This window comes from Pantherophis guttatus, chromosome 4 (assembly GCF_059756535.1).
Source record: "Pantherophis guttatus breed Tessera chromosome 4, ASM5975653v1, whole genome shotgun sequence".
NCBI lineage: Eukaryota > Metazoa > Chordata > Lepidosauria > Squamata > Colubridae > Pantherophis > Pantherophis guttatus.
Window position 1 is genome coordinate 4,352,191 of NC_142066.1, and position 21,075 is coordinate 4,373,265.

At 50.9% G+C, this 21,075-nt stretch overlaps 1 protein-coding gene across 9 annotated transcripts in view; it reads right to left on the reverse strand.

The window, feature by feature from the left end:
• Window positions 1-526: 526 nt before the first annotated feature.
• The window catches only part of CARMIL3 (capping protein regulator and myosin 1 linker 3), an 83,459-nt gene continuing 62,910 nt past the window's right edge, over window positions 527-21,075 (reverse strand). The window contains exons 30-41 of one of the 9 annotated variants that reach the window (XM_060684783.2): window positions 20,975-21,038; window positions 20,169-20,374; window positions 17,879-17,991; window positions 15,608-15,935; window positions 12,962-13,096; window positions 12,010-12,079; window positions 10,293-10,382; window positions 6,097-6,251; window positions 4,346-4,535; window positions 3,107-3,247; window positions 1,266-1,391; window positions 527-1,168 (exon numbers count right to left, since the gene is read on the reverse strand). In XM_060684783.2, the coding sequence (XP_060540766.2) occupies window positions 1,143-1,168; window positions 1,266-1,391; window positions 3,107-3,247; window positions 4,346-4,535; window positions 6,097-6,251; window positions 10,293-10,382; window positions 12,010-12,079; window positions 12,962-13,096; window positions 15,608-15,935; window positions 17,879-17,991; window positions 20,169-20,374; window positions 20,975-21,038 (1,644 nt within the window). In that variant the 3' untranslated portion in view covers window positions 527-1,142. Of the gene's footprint in view, window positions 1,169-1,265; window positions 1,392-1,424; window positions 1,570-3,101; window positions 3,248-4,345; window positions 4,536-6,096; window positions 6,252-10,292; window positions 10,383-12,009; window positions 12,080-12,961; window positions 13,097-15,607; window positions 15,960-17,878; window positions 17,992-20,168; window positions 20,375-20,974; window positions 21,039-21,075 lie in introns of those variants that run through there. The other 8 variants (XM_087891716.1, XM_060684784.2, XM_060684782.2 and 5 more) reach the window with 8 other exon arrangements.

Below are 21,075 nucleotides of genomic sequence, written 5' to 3' on the forward strand. Positions count from 1 at the left end.
ATTTTCTTCCCTTTCTTTTCCTTTCCGTTCCTTCCTTCCTTCCTTCCCCATCTTTCCTTTCTCCCTTCCCTATCTCTCTCCTTCCTTCTTTCCTTCCTTCCACCTTTTCTGGCCACAAGTTGTTAAGTGAATCACCACCATGGTTAAGCTAGGAACACGGTTGTTAAGTGAACCTGTCTTCCCCCGTTGACTTTGCTTCTCTGAAGGTCGCAAAAAAGGATCACGTGACACCCCACCCCCCGGGACACTGAAACCGTCATAAATACGAGTCAGTTGCCAAGTGGCTGAATTTTGATCCCGTGACTGTCGAGATTTTTACAATGGTCATTAAGCGCGTAAAACGCTCCTACGTCACTTTTTTCCAGGGTTTCCGTTGTAACTTTGAACTTCGTCCCCAAATGCATGGGCGTAAGTCGAGGACTATCTGTATCGCTCTACGACCTCTGAGTCAGGTGGGAATCGCCCCAAAAATGTGAGGGCCGAAGGTCGTATTTTCCTAGGAGAAAACAGCCCAGGACTCAAGGTATTTTTTTTTTAAACGTCCATATATAATTTATTACGGTTCTCTTTTCTTTTATACAAGCTGAAAATAAACGGCGGAGGGACCAAGGATGGCGGGTGGGGGTGAGTTCGGGGAGGGGGGGACAGGTTTGAAATCTGGGACCACCAGGATGGGAAGGGGGGGCAGGAGACACAGGATGGGGAGGAGAAGGAAATCGGGGTCCAGAAAAAAGAGATTTGGGGAAGGGGGTGGACTAAGAGAAGGGGGGGCTTGTCCATCCGTCCGTCCCCCCCCTCGGGACAGGTGGGAAGGGAGAATATTTTGTGGTTTTGTTGTTTTTTTTGGGGGGTGGGTGGGTGGGATGAGATTTTCCCCCCGCCCCCCCCAGGCATGAAAGGGGGTGGGCTTTTGACCAAAAACGTCAAGAGAAGAAAGAGGCACAAATGGAAGGAAGGAACGAATGAAAGAATTCCATTTTTTGGAGCCCGGACACCTCTATTTTTGGGGGGGGAGGGGCAGCTTGGAGGAGACCCTCCCCATGGTTTGCCCCTCCCCCTCGGTCTTCCGGCCAGACGGTGGGAAGTTTTCGGAGATTCGTCTCGATATCAAACCCCCCCCCCCAGGAAGGGGTCTCTCTCCGTCACTCTGCCCCAGTTCTGGGACCTCCTGCGGGAAAGAAAAGACGATCAAAGGAGAGAAATATCGGAGCGGTCCCCACCATTCTGGGAGTCTCCCCCCCCACCCGAAGGTCATCTATACCTACCCCCGTGCCGGTCTGCTGGAAAGAGATGAGAAGGAGGAGGAGGAAGAGCGGGGCGAGATTTCCAGCCAGGCGGGTCGAGTAGAGGGGGAGGAGGAGGTGGGTCAGGCAGAGGGAAATCACTGGCACCTGGGGGGGAAATTGAGGCAGGGGAGAAAAGGAGAGAGAGATGGAGTTAACCGGGGGACGGGGGGGGGGGAAACCGGGTTCGAGGGGTGGGTCACGACACCGAAAAGCTCGCCTCTTCAATCGCTGTGGGATTCCCCGCGTGAGCCGGTGGCTTCCTTGGTGAGCCTCGTCTTTCCGACTTCCCGGGGAATAAGTTATACAAAGTTTTACAAAATTTCGCCGAGTTTCACGGAGATTCACAAATATTCGCAATATACGTAGGCATACCGGAAGTCCTCGACCTACGACCACAACGGAGCTCCAAATTTTCAAGACAGTGGAGTGAACGTGGCTCAGTTGACGACCTTGCTTAGCAGGGTTGTTAAGTGAATCACTGCCATTCAGTTGATAACTTGGTTATTAAGCGAATCTGGCTTAAAAAGTCACAAACTGGAATCAGCACACCAACCGTCATAAATATATGCCAGTGGCCAAGCGGCCGGATTTTGATCATGTGACCCTGGGGATGCTGCAACGGTTGTTAAGTGTGAACAGAGGTCATCGGCCCCTTTTTTCCCAGTGTTGTTGTAACATCAAATGGTCACTAAACGAATGGTGGTAAGTCGAGGACTACCTATACAAACAAGAGCATGCACCGAGGACTTTTCCCTTCACCAAGCAAACCAGTACCGCCCATCCCAGTTCAACCCAGTTTGTTTCCTGCAAAAAGCTTTTGTCAGGTGCCAATGATCACACCCAATGCGAAGGTTCAATTTAACTGCTTCATTGCTGAAAGTCCATGCGCAGGAATCTTCCCCACTAACCACGAAGTTCATTTGCGGCTACATAGAAATTCTAGGCCAGTGATGGCTAACCTTTTTGCCATCGCGTGCCAGGAGACGGGGGGCGGGGGAGGGTCACTTGCGCACGTGCCCACACGCATGCGTGCGCAACCCTCTCCCCCCCTCCCGCTCCTGGCACATGATGGACTGGTAGGCCCGTTTTTCTTTCTTACCTGGTTCCAGATCCTCTCTGTGTATCTGGGAAAGGCGAAAACAGCCTTTCCCACTCCCTTGGAGGCCCTACGGAGGCTGAAAGGGCCCATTTCCCAACTCTCGGTGGGACAGGAAGTGACATTTTTTGCTGTCCCCAGCCTCCAGAACCTCTCTAGGAGTCTCTAGGAGCCTCTCTAGGAGTCTCTAGGAGCCTCTCTATAAGTCTCTAGGAGCCTCTCTAGGAGTCTCTGGAGGCTGGGGATAGGAAAAAACGTCACTTCCTGTCCCACCGGGAGTCGGGAAATGGGCCCTTTCGGCCTCCGCAGGGCCTCCAAGAGAGTGGGAAAGGCTGTTTTCGCCCTTCCCAGATACACAGAGAAGATCTGGAACCAGGTAAGAAAGAAAAACAGGCCTTCCCCACCCCGCCCCCAGGCCCTCGAGGCAGGAAACAGCCTGTTTCCCTACTTCTGGTGGGCCCAGAAGGCCCGAAAATCAGCTGGCCGGCGCACGCATGCGCCCCAGAGCTGAGCTGGCATGCCCACTAATATGGCTCCGCGTGCCATCTGTGGCACGCGTGCCATAGGTTCGCCATCACGGTTCTAGGCTAATTCCTCTTTTGACTCCGCCCCCGGTTTTCTGTCACTCCTTCCCTACAGCTTCGCTGCTCCTCGCTCCAAAGGTTCCCCCCCCCACACACACTTTCTGGATCCCACGAGCGTGGGAATGCCAACCCTACCTTACCTCCAGATCCTGGGTTCCGTCCCCGATCAGACTCCAGCTTGTCGCAGGACTGTGCCCGCCGTGTTCTCTTTGGTTTGAGAGGCGCCGTCTTCCGTCCCACCTCGGGTTCCCCTGGAATGGAAAGAGGAGCATCAGAGAGTCCTGAGCCCCAGAGAGAACTTGTTGGTTAAGGTGACCCTCTCTGGGATGTGGGAAAAAAAAACACAAACAATTCCAGGGGCCACTAGAGGGCAGCAGAGCATCCATAATTTTTCTTTCATAGCTCTTTGCTGCCTCCTGCTGGAAAAGGTTTAAATAATTGTTTAATAAATAATATGGGTAGTCCTCGACTTACAAGTTTGTTTAGTGATCGTTTGAAGTTACAACGGCTCTGAAAAATGTGACTTATGTCCATTTTTCACAGTTATGATCTTTGCAGCACCCCCATGATCATGTGATCAAAATTAAGATGCTTGGCAAATGACTCGTATTTATGATGGTTGCAGTGTCCCGGAGTCATGTGATCCTCTTATGTGACCTTCTCACAAGCAAAGTCCATGGGGAAGCCAGATTCACTTAACAACCTTGTTACTCCCTTAACAACTGCAGTGATTCAACAAGTGTAGCAAGACAGGTCGTAAAATGGGGCAAAACTCACTTAACAAATGTTTCACTTCACGGCAGAAATTTGGGGCTCAATTGTGGTCGTAAGTTGAGGACTGTCAGTATTGTATCTCTCCAGCTCTTTCTCTCCTATACAGGTATCCTCGACTTGCAACAATCTGTCTAGTGACCATTCAAATTTACAACATCACTGAAACAAAGTCCTTATGACAATTCTTCACACTTGCAACCATTGTCGTGTCCCTGTGTTCACGCGAACAAAATTTGAATGCTTGGCAATCGGCTTGTCTTTATGACGGATTCCGTATCCCCGGGGTCACGTGATTGTCTTTTGCGACCTTCTGGCAAGCAAAATCAATGGGGGAAGCCCGATTCACCTAACAACCATCTTACTAACCTAACAAGCGCAGTGACTCGCTTAACAACTGTGGCGAGAACAGTCATAAAAATGGGGCCCAGCTCACTTAACAACAGTCTCGCTTAGCAAGTGGAAATTTCGTAAGTCGAGGGCTAACTGTACCACAGAGAAAATGCTATTATTCCAACTCCTGCCTTTTGGAATTCTTCTATCGGTTAATCCAGGATCTCAGTCATATAAATCAAGACCTTGTCTTTAAGACCTCGGCGTCTCTTCACCTTCGTTTTCCTGCTCCTTGGGTCTACGCCGGGGTTGAGCGACAGGAGGGAAGGTGCAGGAATCTTCTAGAATGACTCCGCTTCCTTCTTCGTTGCTGCGACTTCTCTCTGGTTGGCTGGGGGTCTTCCGGCCCCTGGGGAGGGCAACCGGCTTGGGAGGACGTGGCGTGGAAGAGAGATCCCTGAATTGCTGAGAAGTGAAAGTGGAAGATATGGATATATGAAAGGACGGGAAAAAAAATAGAAATTTCTCAGCCGTTTGGCAAAAAAAGCTTCCGGACTACTGGACTACAATTCCCAGAAAACCTAGCCAGCAATGCCGGGAAGAGTAGTTTTCAACCTCCAGAGCAAGGTCTTTTAACCTTGGCAACTTGAGGACTTCAACTCCCAGAATTCCCAAGCCCACCATAAACCATTCATTTAGTGATTGCTCGAAGTGATGACGGCACTGGAAAAAAGCAAGTTATGACCTGTTCCTCACACTTACAACCATCATCCCTGTGGTCGCACGTTCAAAATTTGGGTGCTTGGTTAACCAGCTTGTATTTATGACCGTCGTAGAACCCTGGGGTCACGTGATTGCCATTTGTGACCTCCCCAAGTGGCAAAGGCAATAAGGGAAGCTGGATTCGCTTAATGACCACATGAGTCACCTACTGGGATGATTCACTGAACAACTATGGCGAAAAAGTACAGGTAGTCCTCGACTTACGATCACAATTGAGCCCCAAATTTCTGTTAAGCGAAAACATTTGTTGAGCAGGTTTTGCTCCATTTTATGACCTTCCTCGCCACAGTTGTTAAGTCAATCACCGCAGTTGATAAGTTGGTAACCCAATTGTTAAGTGAATCTGGCTTTCCCCGTTGACGTTGTGCGTCCGAAGCTCGCAAAAAGGGATCACGTGAACCCCTTCCCCGGGACACTGTGACCGTCATAAATACAAGTCAGTTGCCCAGTGTCTGAATTTTGATCACAAATTTTGAATTTTGAATTGAATTGAAATTTGAATTTTGAATGGTCATTAAAATGAACTGTTGTACGGCAAGGATTACAGTACCTGTAGTAAAATTGGGCATGACTGTCTTAAAAACCGACTTGCTTAGTTAGCAATGGTTGTTCCGTTCTCAATTGTGGTCCTTCACGCCAATGGTGGGATTCTACCAGTTTAACAACCGGTTTGGTGATGGCATGCTTTGCGTGCAATCGCACCAGATGCACAGTACGCGTGCGTGCGCAACTGAACGAAAAATCACCTTCCGCGTTAGTGCTAGGGAATTAGAACAAATGAGGGGCGGCAATCCGCTCTGCAGCGCTAATCAGCTGCGAAGATATAGGTAAATAAAGCGCAGGGGCGGGTGGGCAGGCCCAGCTGATTATCGGAGGGAACCGGTTCGCTCCCAGCTGATTGTCGGAGGGAACCGGTTTGCTCCCAGCTGATTGTCGGAGGGAACCAGTTCGCTCCCAGCTGATTGTCGGAGGGAACCGGTTTTCTCCCAGCTGATTGTCGGAGGGAACCGGTTCACTCCCAGCTGATTGTCGGAGTGAACCTGTTTGTTCCCAGCTGATCGTTAGAGCAAACAGGTTCGCTCCCAGCTGATCATTGGAGCAAACCGGTTCACTCCCAGCTGATTGTCAGAGCGAACCGGTTGGCCTGAACTGGTCTGAACTGGTAGAATCCCACCCCTGCTTCACACCCCTCAAGCCCCCAGCCCCAAGATAATTCTCTCCAGCCCCTTGAATTCAAAAACACCTGTTGCTTTGCACCGGCTGGTGTCGTCAGTCGGTCCTTCTCGGAATTTGGTGTGCCCATCATGCCCCTCTCGTCAGCCCCCGTCTGCTTTTCTTCAAGGGGGTGGTCTCTCAGGGGGTCTTTGCCCCCACATTCCCGGGTGGAGCTCTCTTCAGCTGCAGATTTGGGAGAAGACGAACAAGGAATCCATTAGCTACCAAGAATTCATTCAACTAATTTGGACTACAGATAGTCCTTGACTTACGACCGTTCATTTTGTGACCGTCTGAGGTGACGACGGTACTGAAAAAAGCAGTTTAGGATCCTGTTGCACACTTATGGCCGTTGCAGCATCCCCAGAGTCAGGTGATTTGCATTCGGATGCTTGACCACCGACTCGTCTTTACGACGGTGGCATAGTTCATGTTGTGACCTAGGCTTCCTGAGTCATTACAATACACAATTAGTCCCAAACAAACCTATTTTATTGTAACAGCTGAGAATTACGTTCATTCCCAGCTGAGACCCAATTAGTTGCAAAACAAGTCTTTTGGGATAATCACCAACCTTTATCTTCTTTGACACCCTGCCAAAGGCCTTACTTGGCAAAGCCCCACGAAGTTCAGAACAAACAAGAGATGCTGACTGGAAACAGAGTTAGCAACTGCAAAAGGCCAAAGTGCCTTTGTTTCTCTTTTAAGCCTTATGGGAGGGACCAATCATCTCCTGGCCTTACTCCCGAGTCGTCCCTTTTGCTTTAGCTGCTCTTGCCTTCTGGCAGCTCTGCGCATGCGTGCACTAGGAACAGGCTCCCCCTGTTCCTCTGCCTCTCTGCTGTCCGACTCTGTGGGCTCCGGAGTCCGTGCATCACTCCCAGACAGCCCTGGTCCCATCTCTGCCTCTAACACAGAGGCCAGATTCCAGGACTGGCCCATGTTCCTCCCCAGCCTCCTCACTGTCCGACTCAGCTGCCAGCTCCGCAGGCTGCTGGTGGACCACAACAGTTCAGGAGTCATGTGGCAACCTTCCGACAAGCCAAGTCAATGGGGAAGCCGGATTCACTTAACAACCCTGTTACTCCTTTAACAACAGTAGTGATTCACTTCAGAAAGGTGGCGAGAAAAGTTTGTAAAACGGCACAGATACGCTTCACATTTTCCCCCCCGCTTAGCAACATCGATTTTGGGCTCAGTTGTGGTTGTTAAGTAGAGGACTACCTGTAATTCTGCAGATAGTCCTCGACTTAAGATCGTTCATTTAATGACCGTTGAAAGATACAATGGCACCGAAAAAAAGGATTAATGACAATTTTCGCACTTATGATTGTTGCCTCATCCTCGTGGTCACGTAGTAAAAATTCTGATGCTTGGCAACTGACTTGTATTTATGACGGTTGCAGGGTCCCAGGGTGACGTGATCCCCTTTTGCAAGCCCCAAATTTTATGTTGTAAAACAAGACAGGTGTTCAGTGACTTTTGTCTCATTTTACAACTTTTCTTGCTGCGGTTGTTAAGTGAATCACTGCAGTTGCTAAGTTAGTAACATGGTTATTAAGTGAATCGGACTTCCCTGTTGACTTGGCTTGTCAGCAGGAGCCCGGGGCACTGCAACCGTCATAAATACGAGTCAGTTGCCAAATGTCCAAATTTTAATCACGCGACCCAATGGTCGTAAGTGTGAAAAACGGTCATACGTCCCTTTTTCTAGTGCTGTTGCAACTTCGAACGGTCACTAAATGAACGGTCGTAAGCCAAGGACTGTCTATAGTATGCTCTGAATACGGGTAGTCCTTGACATATGACCACAATCGAGCCCAACATTTCTGCTGTTAAGCGAGACAGTTGTGAGGTGAGTTTTGCCCCATTTTACGACCTTTCTTGCCACAGTTGTTAAGTGAATCGCCGCCGTTGTTAAATTAGGAACACGGTTGTTAAGTGAATCCGGCTTCCGCCTTGACTTTGCTTGTCAGAAGGTTGCAAAAGGGGATTACGGGACCCCGGGACGGTGCAACCGTCATAAATACGAGTCAGTTGCCAAGCATCTGAATTTCATCACCTGACAGCGGGGATGCTTCAAAGGTGTTAACCAGCGATGGTGTTCAGCCGGTTCGGAATGGTTTGGGAGAACCGGTAGTAGAAATCACAAGTTATAACTGTTTAAAATGGTCGTAAGTCACTTTTTTCAGTGCCATTGTAACTTCGAACAGTCACTAAATGAACTGCTGTAAGTCGAGGACTACCTGCGATGTAGGTCCTCACGATGCAACCCGAGATCTCCCACCATTTTGAGGTGTGCAACTCCTTTGAAAGGGAGAAACCATCATTGCTGGATAATTAAAGCAGCCGCATCATTTACCAGATTTTTTTCCCCCCCTATAAACTTATCCAGGGGGTGGGCTTCAAAAATTTTAGCAAGGGGGTCTCTGCCCGGTTGCTGGGTGGGCGTGGCATAGTCAGCCTCCTGTACCACGGTGGGAGGGGGGGTGTTTTTGCCCTCCCCGGGCTCGGGAGGCCATCCTCGAGCCTCTGTTTGTGTTGGCAGGGGGGCAGAGGTCGACCTCGAGGCGCCTCGCTTGGGGGGATGCCGCAAGGGTCGGTCCTCTCGCCCCTTCTGTTCAACATTTATGTGAAGCCGCTGGGCAAGATCATCCGTGGTTTTGGGGGTGAGGGTACATCGGTACGCTGATGACACTCAGCTGTACATCTCCACCCCAGACCACCCCAATGATGCCCTTGACGTGATGTCCCGCTGCCTGGAGGCCGTACGGGTCTGGATGGGGAGAAATAGGCTCCGACTCAACCCTTCCAAGACCGAGTGGCTGTGGCTACCCGCGTCCCGGTATAGTCAGCTGACGCCATCGCTGTCTATAGGGGGTGAATCTCTACCCCCCCCCGCCCCCCAGAGAGGGCTCGCAATCTGGGCGTCCTCCTGGATGCACGGCTGTCTTTAGAAGAGCATATGACGGCCGTGGCCAGGGGGGCTTTTTATCAGGTTCGCCTGATTCGCCAGTTGCGTCCCTTTCTGGACCGGGACGCCTTGCGCACAGTCACTCACGCCCTCGTTACCTCCCGGCTGGACTACTGTAATGCTCTCTACATGGGGTTCCCCTTGAAGAGCACTCGGAGGCTCCAACTGGTCCAGAATGCGGCCGCGTGGGTAATTATGGGTGTAATCCGTTGCGCCCACGTGACACCCCTCCTGCGTGAGCTGCACTGGCTCCCAGTGGTCTTCCGGGTACGATTCAAGTGTTGGTTACCACCTTTAAAGCGCTCCATGGCTCAGGACATGGGTACCTACGAAACCGACTTCTGCCACCGATAGCCTCCCACCGTCCAGTTCGCTCCCACAGAGAGGGACTCTTCAGGGTGCCGTCGGCCAAATTATGTCGGCTGGCGACGCCCAGGGGGAGAGCCTTCTCTGTGGGAGCCCCTGCCCTTTGGAATGAAACTGCCCCCGGAAAATACGCAAGATCTCTGACCTCCGAGTTTTCCGCTGCGCTCTGACGACTCTGCTCTTCCGACAGGCAGGGCTAGCTTCATAAATTGAGTTTTCAATTTGGAATTCTTCAATTTTGGGGTTTTTTAGTTCATTGGCCTTAAATGTAATACTTTTAACGATTTTTTTTAAATTTAAATTGTGATATTTGTATTGTGTTTTTATCTGGCTGTACACCGCCCCGAGTCCTTCGGGAGAGGTGGGGTTATAGAAATAAAATTATCCTTATCCTTATCCTCTGGGAAGGTGATAATGGCCTCCCCAGGCTCCGGAGGCCCTCTGGAGGCGAGCTTCCGGTAGGCCCGTTTTTTGTCCTCCCTGAGCCTCCGCCTGCACTTACCTGCATCCAAAATGGGCCGCGTGGGGACTCTGGGGAGGGGCGGGAGGGGCAGGACCAGCCAGGCGCAGGATTTGGGGGTTCTCCGAACTGCACAGAATCTTCGCTAGGGGTTCTCCCGAACCCTTGCGAACCCCCAGCAGTCTACCCCTGAATTTATCCCATTTCTATAGTACAAGGGTTTTTCAACCTTGGCCATTCGAAGGCCAGTGGACTTCAATTCCCAGCGTTCCCGGCTGGGGAATTCTGGGAGTTGAAGTTCACTGGTCTTAAAATGGCTGAGGTTGAAAAACACCGGTTTAACTGGGCCTCCAGATGTCATTTTTGGCCCAGACTTGCTCAAACGTCAGCCAAAACTTGGCCAATTCTAGGAATGTCTACCCACCGATATCCCAGCTGGCTTCTGCCCGCCGAATGGTGGCAAAGCTTGGCTTGGTGCTCTGCAGGGGAGGGTGAGGCCTCCATCCTCTTTGCCCTGTGTGGATTTAACAACAACAACAACAACAAATATCAAACAATATCACAAGCTGTCCTAGAAATCAGGAGACTGGGAGTTCTAGTCCTGCCTTAGGCATGAAAGCCGACAGGGTGACTTTGGGCCAATCAACCAGGAGACTGGGAGTTCTAGTCCTGCCTTAGGCATGAAAGCCGGCTGGGTGACTTTGGGCCAATCACCAGGAGACTGGGAGTTCTAGTCCTGCCTTAGGCATGAAAGCCGGCTGGGTGACTTTGAGCCAATCAACCAGGAGACTGAGAGTTCTAGTCCTGCCTTAGACATGAAAGCTGACTGGGTGACTTTGGGCCAATCAACCAGGAGACTGGGAGTTCTAGTCCTGCCTTAGGCATGAAAGACAGCTGGGTGACTTTGGGCCAATCACCAGGAGACTGAGAGTTCTAGTTCTGCCTTAGGCATGAAAGCCAGCTGGGTGACTTTGGGCCAATCATCCAGGAGACTGGGAGTTCTAGTCCTGCCTTAGGCATGAAAGCCGGCTGGGTGACTTTGGGCCAATCAACCAGGAGACTGGGAGTTCTAGTCCTGCCTTAGGCATGAAAGACAGCTGGGTGACTTTGGGCCAATCACCAGGAGACTGAGAGTTCTAGTTCTGCCTTAGGCATGAAAGCCGGCTGGGTGACTTTGGGCCAATCAACCAGGAGACTGGGAGTTCTAGTCCTGCCTTAGGCATGAAAGCTGAGTGGGTGACTTTGGGCCAATCAACCAGGAGACTGGGAGTTCTAGTCCTGCCTTAGGCATGAAAGCTGACTGGGTGACTTTGGGCCAATCAACCAGGAGACTGGGAGTTCTAGTCCTGCCTTAGGCATGAAAACCAGCGGGGTGACTTTGGGCCAATCAACCAGGCGACAGTGAATTCTAGTCCCAAATTAGGCATGAAGTCAAGTGAGTGATTTGGGGCCAATTATCAGGAGATGGTGAGTTCTAGTCTAGTCCTGTTTTAGGCATAAAAGCCCACTGAGCAACTTTGCGCCAATCACCAGGTGACAAGTGAGTTCTAGTTCCACCTTAGGCATGAAGCCGACTGGGTGATTTGGGGCCAATTATCAGGAGACGGTGAATTCTAATCTAGTCCTGTTTCAGGCCTAAAAGTCCGCTGGCTGATGTTGGGCCAATCACCAGGCGACCGTGAGTTCTAGCCCCGCCTTAGCCATGAAAGTCAGCTGGGTGACGTTAGGCCAATCACCAGGAGACAGCGAGTTCTAGTCCCGCCTTAGGCACAAAAGCCAGCTGGGTGCCTTTGGTCCAGTCCAGTCCCTCGCTCTCTCTCTCTAAGTCAACCCACCTCGCAAGGTTGTTGTGGGGAAACCAGGCGCGGGAAAGAGTATTAAGTACATTCGCCACTTGAATTACTCAGAAAGTACAAAAAAGGGAGGACAAATAAATAGAACATTCATTTTAGAAAAGAACCCCTCAGGAGAGCACTTCCTTCTTTTCACATCCCCGATTTTAAGCCGCAGACCCCTTGAAGTCACCCGTGCTTCGAAAAGAGCGTCCTTTGGCCACACGATGCCCCCCAGACTCATATTCGTAAGGGGAAGGTGTGTGTGTGTGTGGAAACGAGCTGGGAAGCTTGGATAATTCTGCTTACCTGTGTCATCCGAAGATCGTCTTCTTTGCTGCTCCCGTAAGCTTCCCATCCTTTGCTCCATTTCGACGCTCTACCCAAGGAGGAAAGCTGATGAGTGACGTGCCACGGACAAGAATAACAGGATCGTGGAATGCCACATTCCAAGTGTGGCCTTACCAAGGCCTTATCAAGTGGCATTAACACACCACACAATCTTGATTCTATCCCTCTGTTAATGTAGCCTAGGATTGCATTGGCTTTATTTTATTTTATTTTATTTTGCGGGTATTTGCGGGACCGCCTTCTGCCGCCGATAGCCTCCCACCGACCAGTACGCTCCCACAGAGAGGGACTCCTCAGGGTGCCGTCAGCCAGGCAGTGTAGGCTGGCAACCCCCAGGGGAAGGGCCTTCTCTGTGGCAGCACCTGCCCTCTGGAACGATTTGCCCCCGGAGATACGTATGATCCCAGATCTCCGGGCTTTTCGCCGTGCCCTAAAAACCTTTCTTTTTCACCAAGCAGGGCTGGCGTAAACCCCCCCCCCCCTTTTGAGATGTTAGATTTTTAATTGTCTATGGGTTTTAGTCGGGATTTTAAATTTAGGCCAAAGTTGTGTAATTCTTCTAACAAATTTTAAATTTTGTATTTGATACGGATTTTAAATTGATAAGTTTTAAATTACAGGCCAAATTTATTTAATTATTTTAAATCTAGTTTTAACTGTAACTTTATGTATATGCTTTTTATTTTGGCTGTTCACCGCCCTGAGTCCGAAAGGAGAAGGGCAGTATAGAAGTTTGAATAAATGAAATGAAAATGAAATGTATTGGGATGTTTTTATTTTGGCTGTGCACAGTATACAAATTTAATAAAATAAATAAATAAATAAATAAATTTTTCCACTTAAAGCAATGGCCCTCCGTGTTTCCCCCCGTTCCCAGAATCAGACTTTCTTCCCGTGACGGACGAGTTACCTCCAGTTTAGCATCCAAACTCCAACCTTTAGCCCGTTCCATTCCCGGCAACGCTACTCCTTGGACGCGTGACGGCTGTAGCAACTCGGTCCTCCGGGCGTCCGTCGGTGCCCTCTCGGAATCGGGAGTGGAAATCTTGTTTTGGAAGGAAAGGAAAGGAAATTCCCTTAGTGTATAACTGTCAGGAAATTTCTCCGTAGTTCTAAATTGCTTCTCTCCTTGGTTAGTTTCCACCCGTTGCTTCTTCTCTTGCCCTCAGGTGCTTTGGAGAATAGCTTGACTCCCTCTTCTTTGCGGCAGCCCCTCAAATATTGGAACACTGCTATCATATCACCCCCAATCCTTCTTTTCATCAAAATTGACATAAGCACTTCCTGCAACTGTTCTTCATATGTTTTAGTTTCCAGTCCCCTAACGATGCCCTCGAAGTGATGTCCTGGTGCCTGGAGGCCGTGCGGATCTGGATGGGGATCTGGATGGGGAGGAACAGGCTCAGGCTCAACCCATCCAAGACCGAGTGGCTGTGGTTTCCGACGTCCCGATATAGTCAGTTGGCGCCATCACTGACTATTGGGGGCGAATCATTGGCCCCCACGGAGAGGGTTTGCAACTTGGGTGTCCTCCTGGATTCACGGCTGTCTTTAGAAGAGAAGGCCGTGACCGGGAGGATTTTTCATCAGGTCCGCCTGATTCGCCAGTTGCGTCCCTTTCTGGATCGGGACTCCCTACGCACGGTCACTCATGCCCTCGTCACCTCCCGCCTGGACTATTGTAATGCTCTCCACATGGGGCTCCCCTTGAGGAGCACCCGGAGGCTCCAACTGGCGCAGAGTGCGGCCGCGCGGGTGGTAATGGGAGCGACATGGCATTCCCATGTAACGCCTCTCCTGCGCGAGCTGCACTGGCTCCCGGTGGTCTTCCGGGTGCGCTTCAAGGTTTTGGTTACCACCTTTAGAGCGCTCCATGGCTTAGGACCTGGTTATCTACAGGACCGCCTACTACCACCAATAGCCTCCCACCAGCCGGTACGCTCTCATAGAGAGGGGCGTTCCCCCGGGTGCCGTCGGCCAAACAATGTCGACTGGCGGCCCCCAGGGGGAGAGCCTTCTCTGTGGGGGCATCTACTATCTGGAACGAGCTCCCCCCGGAGATACGGAGGATCCTGGATCTGCGCACCTTTCTGCCGCACTCTTAAGACCTTTTTATTTCACCAGGCGGGCCTGGCCTAATCTTTTCTCTCTTTTTAATTATGCAAATTTTAATCAGTTTTTAAATGATTAGGGTGGTTTTAATCTGTCTGGGCCAAATTGTTTAATTCGATTTTACTTTGTTTTTAAATTTTGTATCTATGTATTTTTACTGTTTGACTGTTCCCCGCCCTGAGTCCTTCGGGAGTAGGGGAGTATATAAATCAAATAAATAAATAAAAATAAATAATCATCTTCGTTGCTCTTCTCTGCACTCTTTCCAGAGTCTCAACATCTTTTTTTAACATTGTGGTGACCGAACCTGGATGCAGGATTCCACGTGTGGCCTTCCTTACCCAAGGCCTTATAAACCGGTATTAAAAACTTTTAACGTGATCTTGATTCTATCCCTCTTGTCTATGCAGCATAGAATTGTGTTGGCTTTTTGGGCAACTGCAGCACACGGCTGGCTCGTATTTAAATGATTGTCCACTAGGACTCCAAGATCCCTCTCACAGTTACTCCTATTGAGCGAAGTACCACCTATACCAGTGATGGCTAACCTTTTTGCCATCGCGTGCCAGGAGACGGGGGGCGGGGGAGGGTCATGCACGCATGTGCCCACGCGCATGCACACGCAACCCAACCCACCCCCGCTCCTGGCACATGATGGCCTGGCAAGCCCGTTTTTCTTTCTTACCTGGTTCCAGATCCTCTCTATGCATCTGGGAAGGGAGAAAACAGCCTTTCCCACTCCCTTGGAGGCCCTACGGAGGCTGAAAGGGCCCATTTCCCAACTCTCGGTGGGACAGGAAGTGACATTTTTTGCTGTCCCCAGCCTCCAGAACATCTCTAGGAGTATCTAGAAGCCTCTCTAGGAGTCTCTGGAGGCTGGGGACAGGAAAAAACGTCACTTCCTGTCCCATCGGGAGTCGGGAAATGGGCCCTTTCAGCCTCCGTAGGGCCTCCAAGGGAGTGGGAAAGGCTGTTTTCACCCTTCCCAGATGCATAGAAAGGATCTGGAGCCAGGTAAGAAAGAAAAACGGGTCTTCCCCACCCCCACGCCCCTGGCCCTCCAGAGGCAGGAAACAGCCTGTTTCCCTACTTCTGGTGGGCCCAGAAGGCCCGAAAGTCAGCTGGCCGGCACGCGCATGCGCCCCAGAGCTGAGCTGGCATGCCCACTAATATAGCTCCGTGTGCTATCTGTGGCATGCGTGCCATAGGTTCGCCATCACGGACCTATACTGTACCTGTGCATTTGGTTTTTCTTGCCTAAATGTAGAATCTTCCTTTTTTTCACTGTCGAATTTCATTTTTGTTAGATAACACCCAATGTTCAAATCTGTCAAGATCCTTCGGTATCTTAAGCCTATCTTCCGGAGTGTTGGCCATTCCTGCCTGGGTGTAACCTTCCACGTCCCAACCCTTTCCCCCCACCCCTGGAAGTAAATTTCCTTACCTGTTTGGAACGGCCCGGGAGGCCTCTCACCCCGCTACCGGGCGCTCCCACGACTGCCATTCCTGGAAGGGGCATGGATCCCCCCGTGTTATCCTGGTCCAATTTCCATTCTTTCTCGTGGGCGACCGAGTACATCAGGGGTTTCGGATCCTCCCCACCCAGGGGCGGTGGCGGGGGATTGGGGGGCAGATCATCGGGATCCCGCTCTCCCTTGATGCTGCGGTATCGGCGAAAATGGAAGAGCCCCTTTTTCCTCTTCCTTTGAAGTGGTGGGAGGGAATCGGACAGGCCCGGCCGTACCGCACAGCTCTCCGAGATCCGTGGATAGCTGCGCGGGAGAGAAACGGCGGAACTAAGATAGCGGGAAGTGGTTGGGGAAGACAGAAGGGAGAGAAATGTTAAGGTGTATATAGGCGGTCCTCGACTTACGACCGCAAATGGAGCCCAACATTTCTAACGCTAAGCGGGACAGGGGTTCAGTGAGATTTTGCCCCATTTCACAACCTTTCCTGCCACGGTCGTTCAGAGAATGATTGCCGTTGTTAAAGTTAGGTGGTTAAGGGAATCTGGCTCCCCCCCCCGTTGATTTTGCTTGTCAGAAGGTCGCAAAAAGGGATCACGTTGACAACCGTCGTAAGTAGGAGTCAATCAGCAAGCATTTGAATTTTGATCACGTGCCGCTGGGGATGCTGCAACGGTCGTTAAGTGTGAAAAGCGGGGATAAGTCACTTTTTTCAGCGACGTCGTCACTCCAAACGGTCGCTAAACGAACTATTTGTAAGTCCAGGACTACTTGCAAACCTTGCATAAGGGATATAGCCAAAGAAAAACGCTGAAGACTAAATTGGAAACTGCTTTTCTTCCAGGCTGATGTCAGCAAAGACAGAATCGCAGAGTTGCAGGGAACCTTAGAGGTCTTCTAGTCCAACCTCCTGCTCAAAAGTAGGCAACCCCTATGCTGCTTCAGACAAATGGTCACCCAATCTCTTCTTAAAAACCTCCAGTGACGTAGCCTCTACAACTTCTGGTGGCAAGCTGTTCCACTGGTTAATTGTCTTCCCTGTTAGGAAACTCCTCATTAGTTCTAGGTTGCTTCTCTCCTTGATGAGTTTCCATCCATTGCTTCTTCTCCTGCCTTCTGGTGCTTTGGAGAATAGCTTGACTCCCTCTTCTTTGTGGCCCCCCCCTCAAATACTGGAATACATTTATCATGTCCCCCCTAGACTTTCTTTTCTGTACTTATCATTATCTTCTTTTAATGACTTCATAATCCCTTGCGGGGTGGAGTCTGGGCAACTGAATGGAGCTGAGTGTTTTAATGGCCAGATGCCCTTCCTGTCACCAGTGCGGAGTTACATTCAGCGGATATATATTCTCAATGTGCGCAGAGAGAGAAATATCTGCCTCTACCTAGGATTGAACTCACAGCCTCCTGATTGTGAGGCGAGAGCTCCACCTCTAGGCAGGGGTGAAATTAAAAAATTTCCCCTACCGGTTCTTGTTGGGTGTGGCTTGTTGGGGGTGGGGGAGGCCACGTGACTGGGTGGGCGTGGCCAACTCGACATCACTCACATCGAGGGGCTCCTCACCGGCCCCTCCCCTCCCAGCCACTCCTTGTCGCGAATGGCAGGAAAATGGGGAGGGGAATATTCCTGCCTACCATCCTTCCCTCAGTCTGTGCTGAGATTGAGGAATGGATGACAGGCAGGAAAATCCCCTTCCCCATTTTCCTGTCTCCACTCCAGCTGCTCCCCCCTCCCCACCGTCCCACTCCCTCCTGGGGACTACCTTAAAAGGGACAGGCTGCAGCAGGGCGTGGGTGGGGCCAAGGAGCGGTAATTACTACCGGTTCGGCGAACTGATGCCCGTAATCCCTAGCGGTTCGCTCGAACTGGTAGGATTTCACACCTGCTTCTAGGCCACCGCACCACTCAATGAATGAACGAATGAATGAACTAACGAACAAACAAATCATCATCTTCTTTTAACGACTCCATAATCCCTTGCGGGGTGGAGTCTGGGCAACTGAATGGAGCTGAGTATTTACTGCCCGGATGCCCTTCCTGTCGCCAATGCGGAGTTTTATTCAGCAGATATAATTTCATTGTGCCCAGAGAGAGAAATATCTGCCACTATCTAGGGATTGAAGATCCCTCTTGCCGTTCCTGCGATTGAACTAGGTACCACCTATTCCGTACCTGTACGTTTGGTTTTTCCTTGCCTAATTGAATGACGTCAACCCTGCCCGATGGAGAACCTCCCTCGGCTCACCTGATGGTGTTGCTCAGAACTCTCCGGTTAAAAAATTCTTCGAGACCCTCATCCAGTCTGGGCCCCAACCCGTTCTCCTGTTCTCTGGATTCCAGGGAGCGAAAAATTCGGTTCTGAAAGAGAAGAAAAACACCTGGATCGGTTAATTCTTCTCATAGACGAGGGATGACAAACTCGATTTCATTGATTTCCTCAGGGTTGTGTTTGAGCTGCTGGCGGGAGGGATGTGTGGCGTGGCCAGGGTGGGCATGGCCAGCATGATATCACTTGTGTTGGGGGGGGGCGTCTGTGGCGGCCCATGTGCTCTGCCAGCAAAAATGGGCTCCTAAAGCTCTGTTTTCAGCTGTGACGGCCTCCTATAACCCTTTGCCAGAGAAAATGGAGCTTGAGAGGGTGGGGGGAGGGGGCACACGGCCCTTGCGAGGTCTGTTTTTGCTGGCAGAGGCAGAGCCACTCCTTATGTCAACTCGCAAAGCATCTTTGGCCTGCTCTTGAGTTGTCATAGACAAGGGGAACGGGAAACCGACGAAGCAGTACGACAGCCAAAGACAGGAGCACATTCCAGACATATCTTTCTCAAGGCTGTCTCCCAGGGTTACCCACAGTGGCCGGAGGGGAATGATCTCTACAACCCACGAAATTGTTCCGTTGGTGAATGTGATTGATGACATACCCTGGGGGGAGGTGGGAAACAGGGTGATGATTGGGGCCGTGAATTACGTGGGGTCAGAGTTGGCTTCATTTGGGAACTGGCTCGAGGCTCATGATTTAAGTAGGGCATCCGTCGGAACCCTGACAGCAAGCCAACTCTTTCCAGGGCAGCCCTACGAGGTAGGTCTAAGCACTCCACTGGCCAGATCTGGCCCCCGGGCCTTAAATTTGACAGCCCTGCCATAGATAGAGTGGGGCAGGTGGGTGGGGAGACGGAGATGGAATTTAAAAAGAACCTGTAAATAAAAAAGAAGGAAAACAGTTGGATTGAGAAACTGTTCAGGTTGTCCTTGACATATGACCAAAACCGAGCCCCAAATTTCTGCTGCTCAGCGAGACCGTTGCGAAGTGAGTTTTTTTGCCCCATTTTACGACCTTTCTTGCCGCCGTCGTTAAGCGAATCACGGGCATTGTTCAGAGGAAAATGGTTGTTAAGTGATTCTTGCTTGTCAGAAGGTCGCAAAAGGGGATCCCGTCACCCTGGGATATGGCGGCCATCATGAATACACGCCGGTCGCCAAGGGTCTGAATTTAAATCACATGATCACGGGGACGCTGCAGTGGTTGTAAGTCTGAGAACCGGTCAGAAGTCACTTTTTTCAGGGCTGTTGTAACTTTGAAGGGTCACTAAACAAACTGTTGTAAGTCGAGGATTACCTGTCATGGTATGTGGAAGACGGGGGAAAGAGATCCTTCCTAGGGAACAATCAGATAAGACAGGGGTCCCCAACTGCGGGCTGTGGATCGGCACCGGGTTGCGGCATGCCAAAAACCGGGCCGTGCAAAGAAGCGAAGCCCCATCCGCGGGATACAGGCAACATGTGAAACCACGTTCCCTCCGGTCCACAGAAAAACCCCTCTCCGCGTAACTGGTTTCCGGTGCCCCAAAAGTTAAGGACGGCTGAGATAAGGGGAAGCCTAGCCCTGAGCTGTATAACGGAGAGAGGACAAAAGCTCAGGAAAGCATTTAAAAGCGACTGTTGTGGCCTATCGCCCGCCGGCCCCTCCACCGAAGGAGAGGAATCAGAGGAGGAAGAGGAGGAGGCGTGGGAGTCAGGGTCAGCATCAAGGCAACCTGAGAGCTCCGAGGGGGAAGCGGGAATGGAGCTGTCTGAGAGAGAAAAACAGAGGCGCAGCCTGGGCCGTCCGTCAGCTCTCAGATGGAAAGTCAACAGCCCCCAGGTTTGGAGGCGGCTGATGAGGAAGAGGAGGAACAGCTGGGTCCTGTGCCTGACGTGCAGATGAGCAAAAGGCAGAGGAGAGGAGAGCAATGGAAATCTATGGGCTGGTCCTCGGGACGGAATAGTCACCGCTGCTCGCGAAGCCCCACCCTAGCTCTGTGGATAAAAGGCAGGGGGCGGAGAAAATAGGTGTGGCAGACAACTATTCATCTTCCGGACGGACGGACGGACTTGTTAGCCTGCGGTGAGAGAGAAACTTTTTACCGGGGATGCCGGCGCTCCAAATGAAAGGAATCTTTTGAGTTCACGTCAGAGGGTTTGTCGTGTTCGGGGAGCGACGGTGATCGATTCAAAAACAAAAAGGGCCGGGAAAGAGATCTTTTGGACAAGCTACTCACGCTGGAGCGGAACCGAGTCGAGCGAGGCGGCCGGGGTCTGCCGCACGTCCGGTGTTCGAGCCGACTCCCTTCCGTGGGCAGATCGAAAAGCCCGTCGAAGGAGGCACTGTGCGAATAGGAATACGGTGGGTTGCCGACCAGAGAGATCCACCCCAGTGGAGAGTTCAGATTAGCAGCTGTCAAGTCACTGTCCTGCTCCGATCCACCTACAAATGGAGAGACGTCGTTAAGTCACTGCGGTCAAGGCACCCCTATGACCGGATTCGATTTTACGACGGTCGTTCGGGGAATCGCATTGAAAGGATATCCAACAGGCGGTTTTTGTTGGGGTTTTTTTTTGCCAAAAAGAAAACTTTTCGGGATGCGGGCAGCTGCTTTGCCCTCAAAATAAAGCCAGTTTTAAGGTTGAAACCCCTTTTTCATTGCCTGGATACAGGCAGTCCTCGACTTATGACTGCAATGGAGCCTCCAAATTTATGTTGCTAAGTGAAACGCGTGTTGAGTTTTGTCCCCGTTTTACGACCTTTCATGCCACCGTTGTTAAGTGAATCACAGTAGTTGTTACACTATTGTTAAGTGTATTTGGCTTTTCTGTTGACTTTGCTTGACGGGAAGGTCGCAAAAGGGGATCACGTGACTCTGGGACCGTCATAAATATGAACCAGTTGTCGTAAGTGTGAATAAACGGTCCAAAGTCACTGTTTTCAGTGCCATTGTAAGTTCGGTCACTAAACAAATGGTCGTAAGTCGAGGACTACCTGTATGGATTTAAGAACAGCGGCTGGGAAACTCGTTGTTGCACTCACTAATAAAGGCAGAAGCGGGCCGGATCCTGCGGCAGTTCTTCTGTCTTTTGATAGCCATGGTGTCCTGCAGGAGAGAACATAGAATAACAGAATTGGAAGGG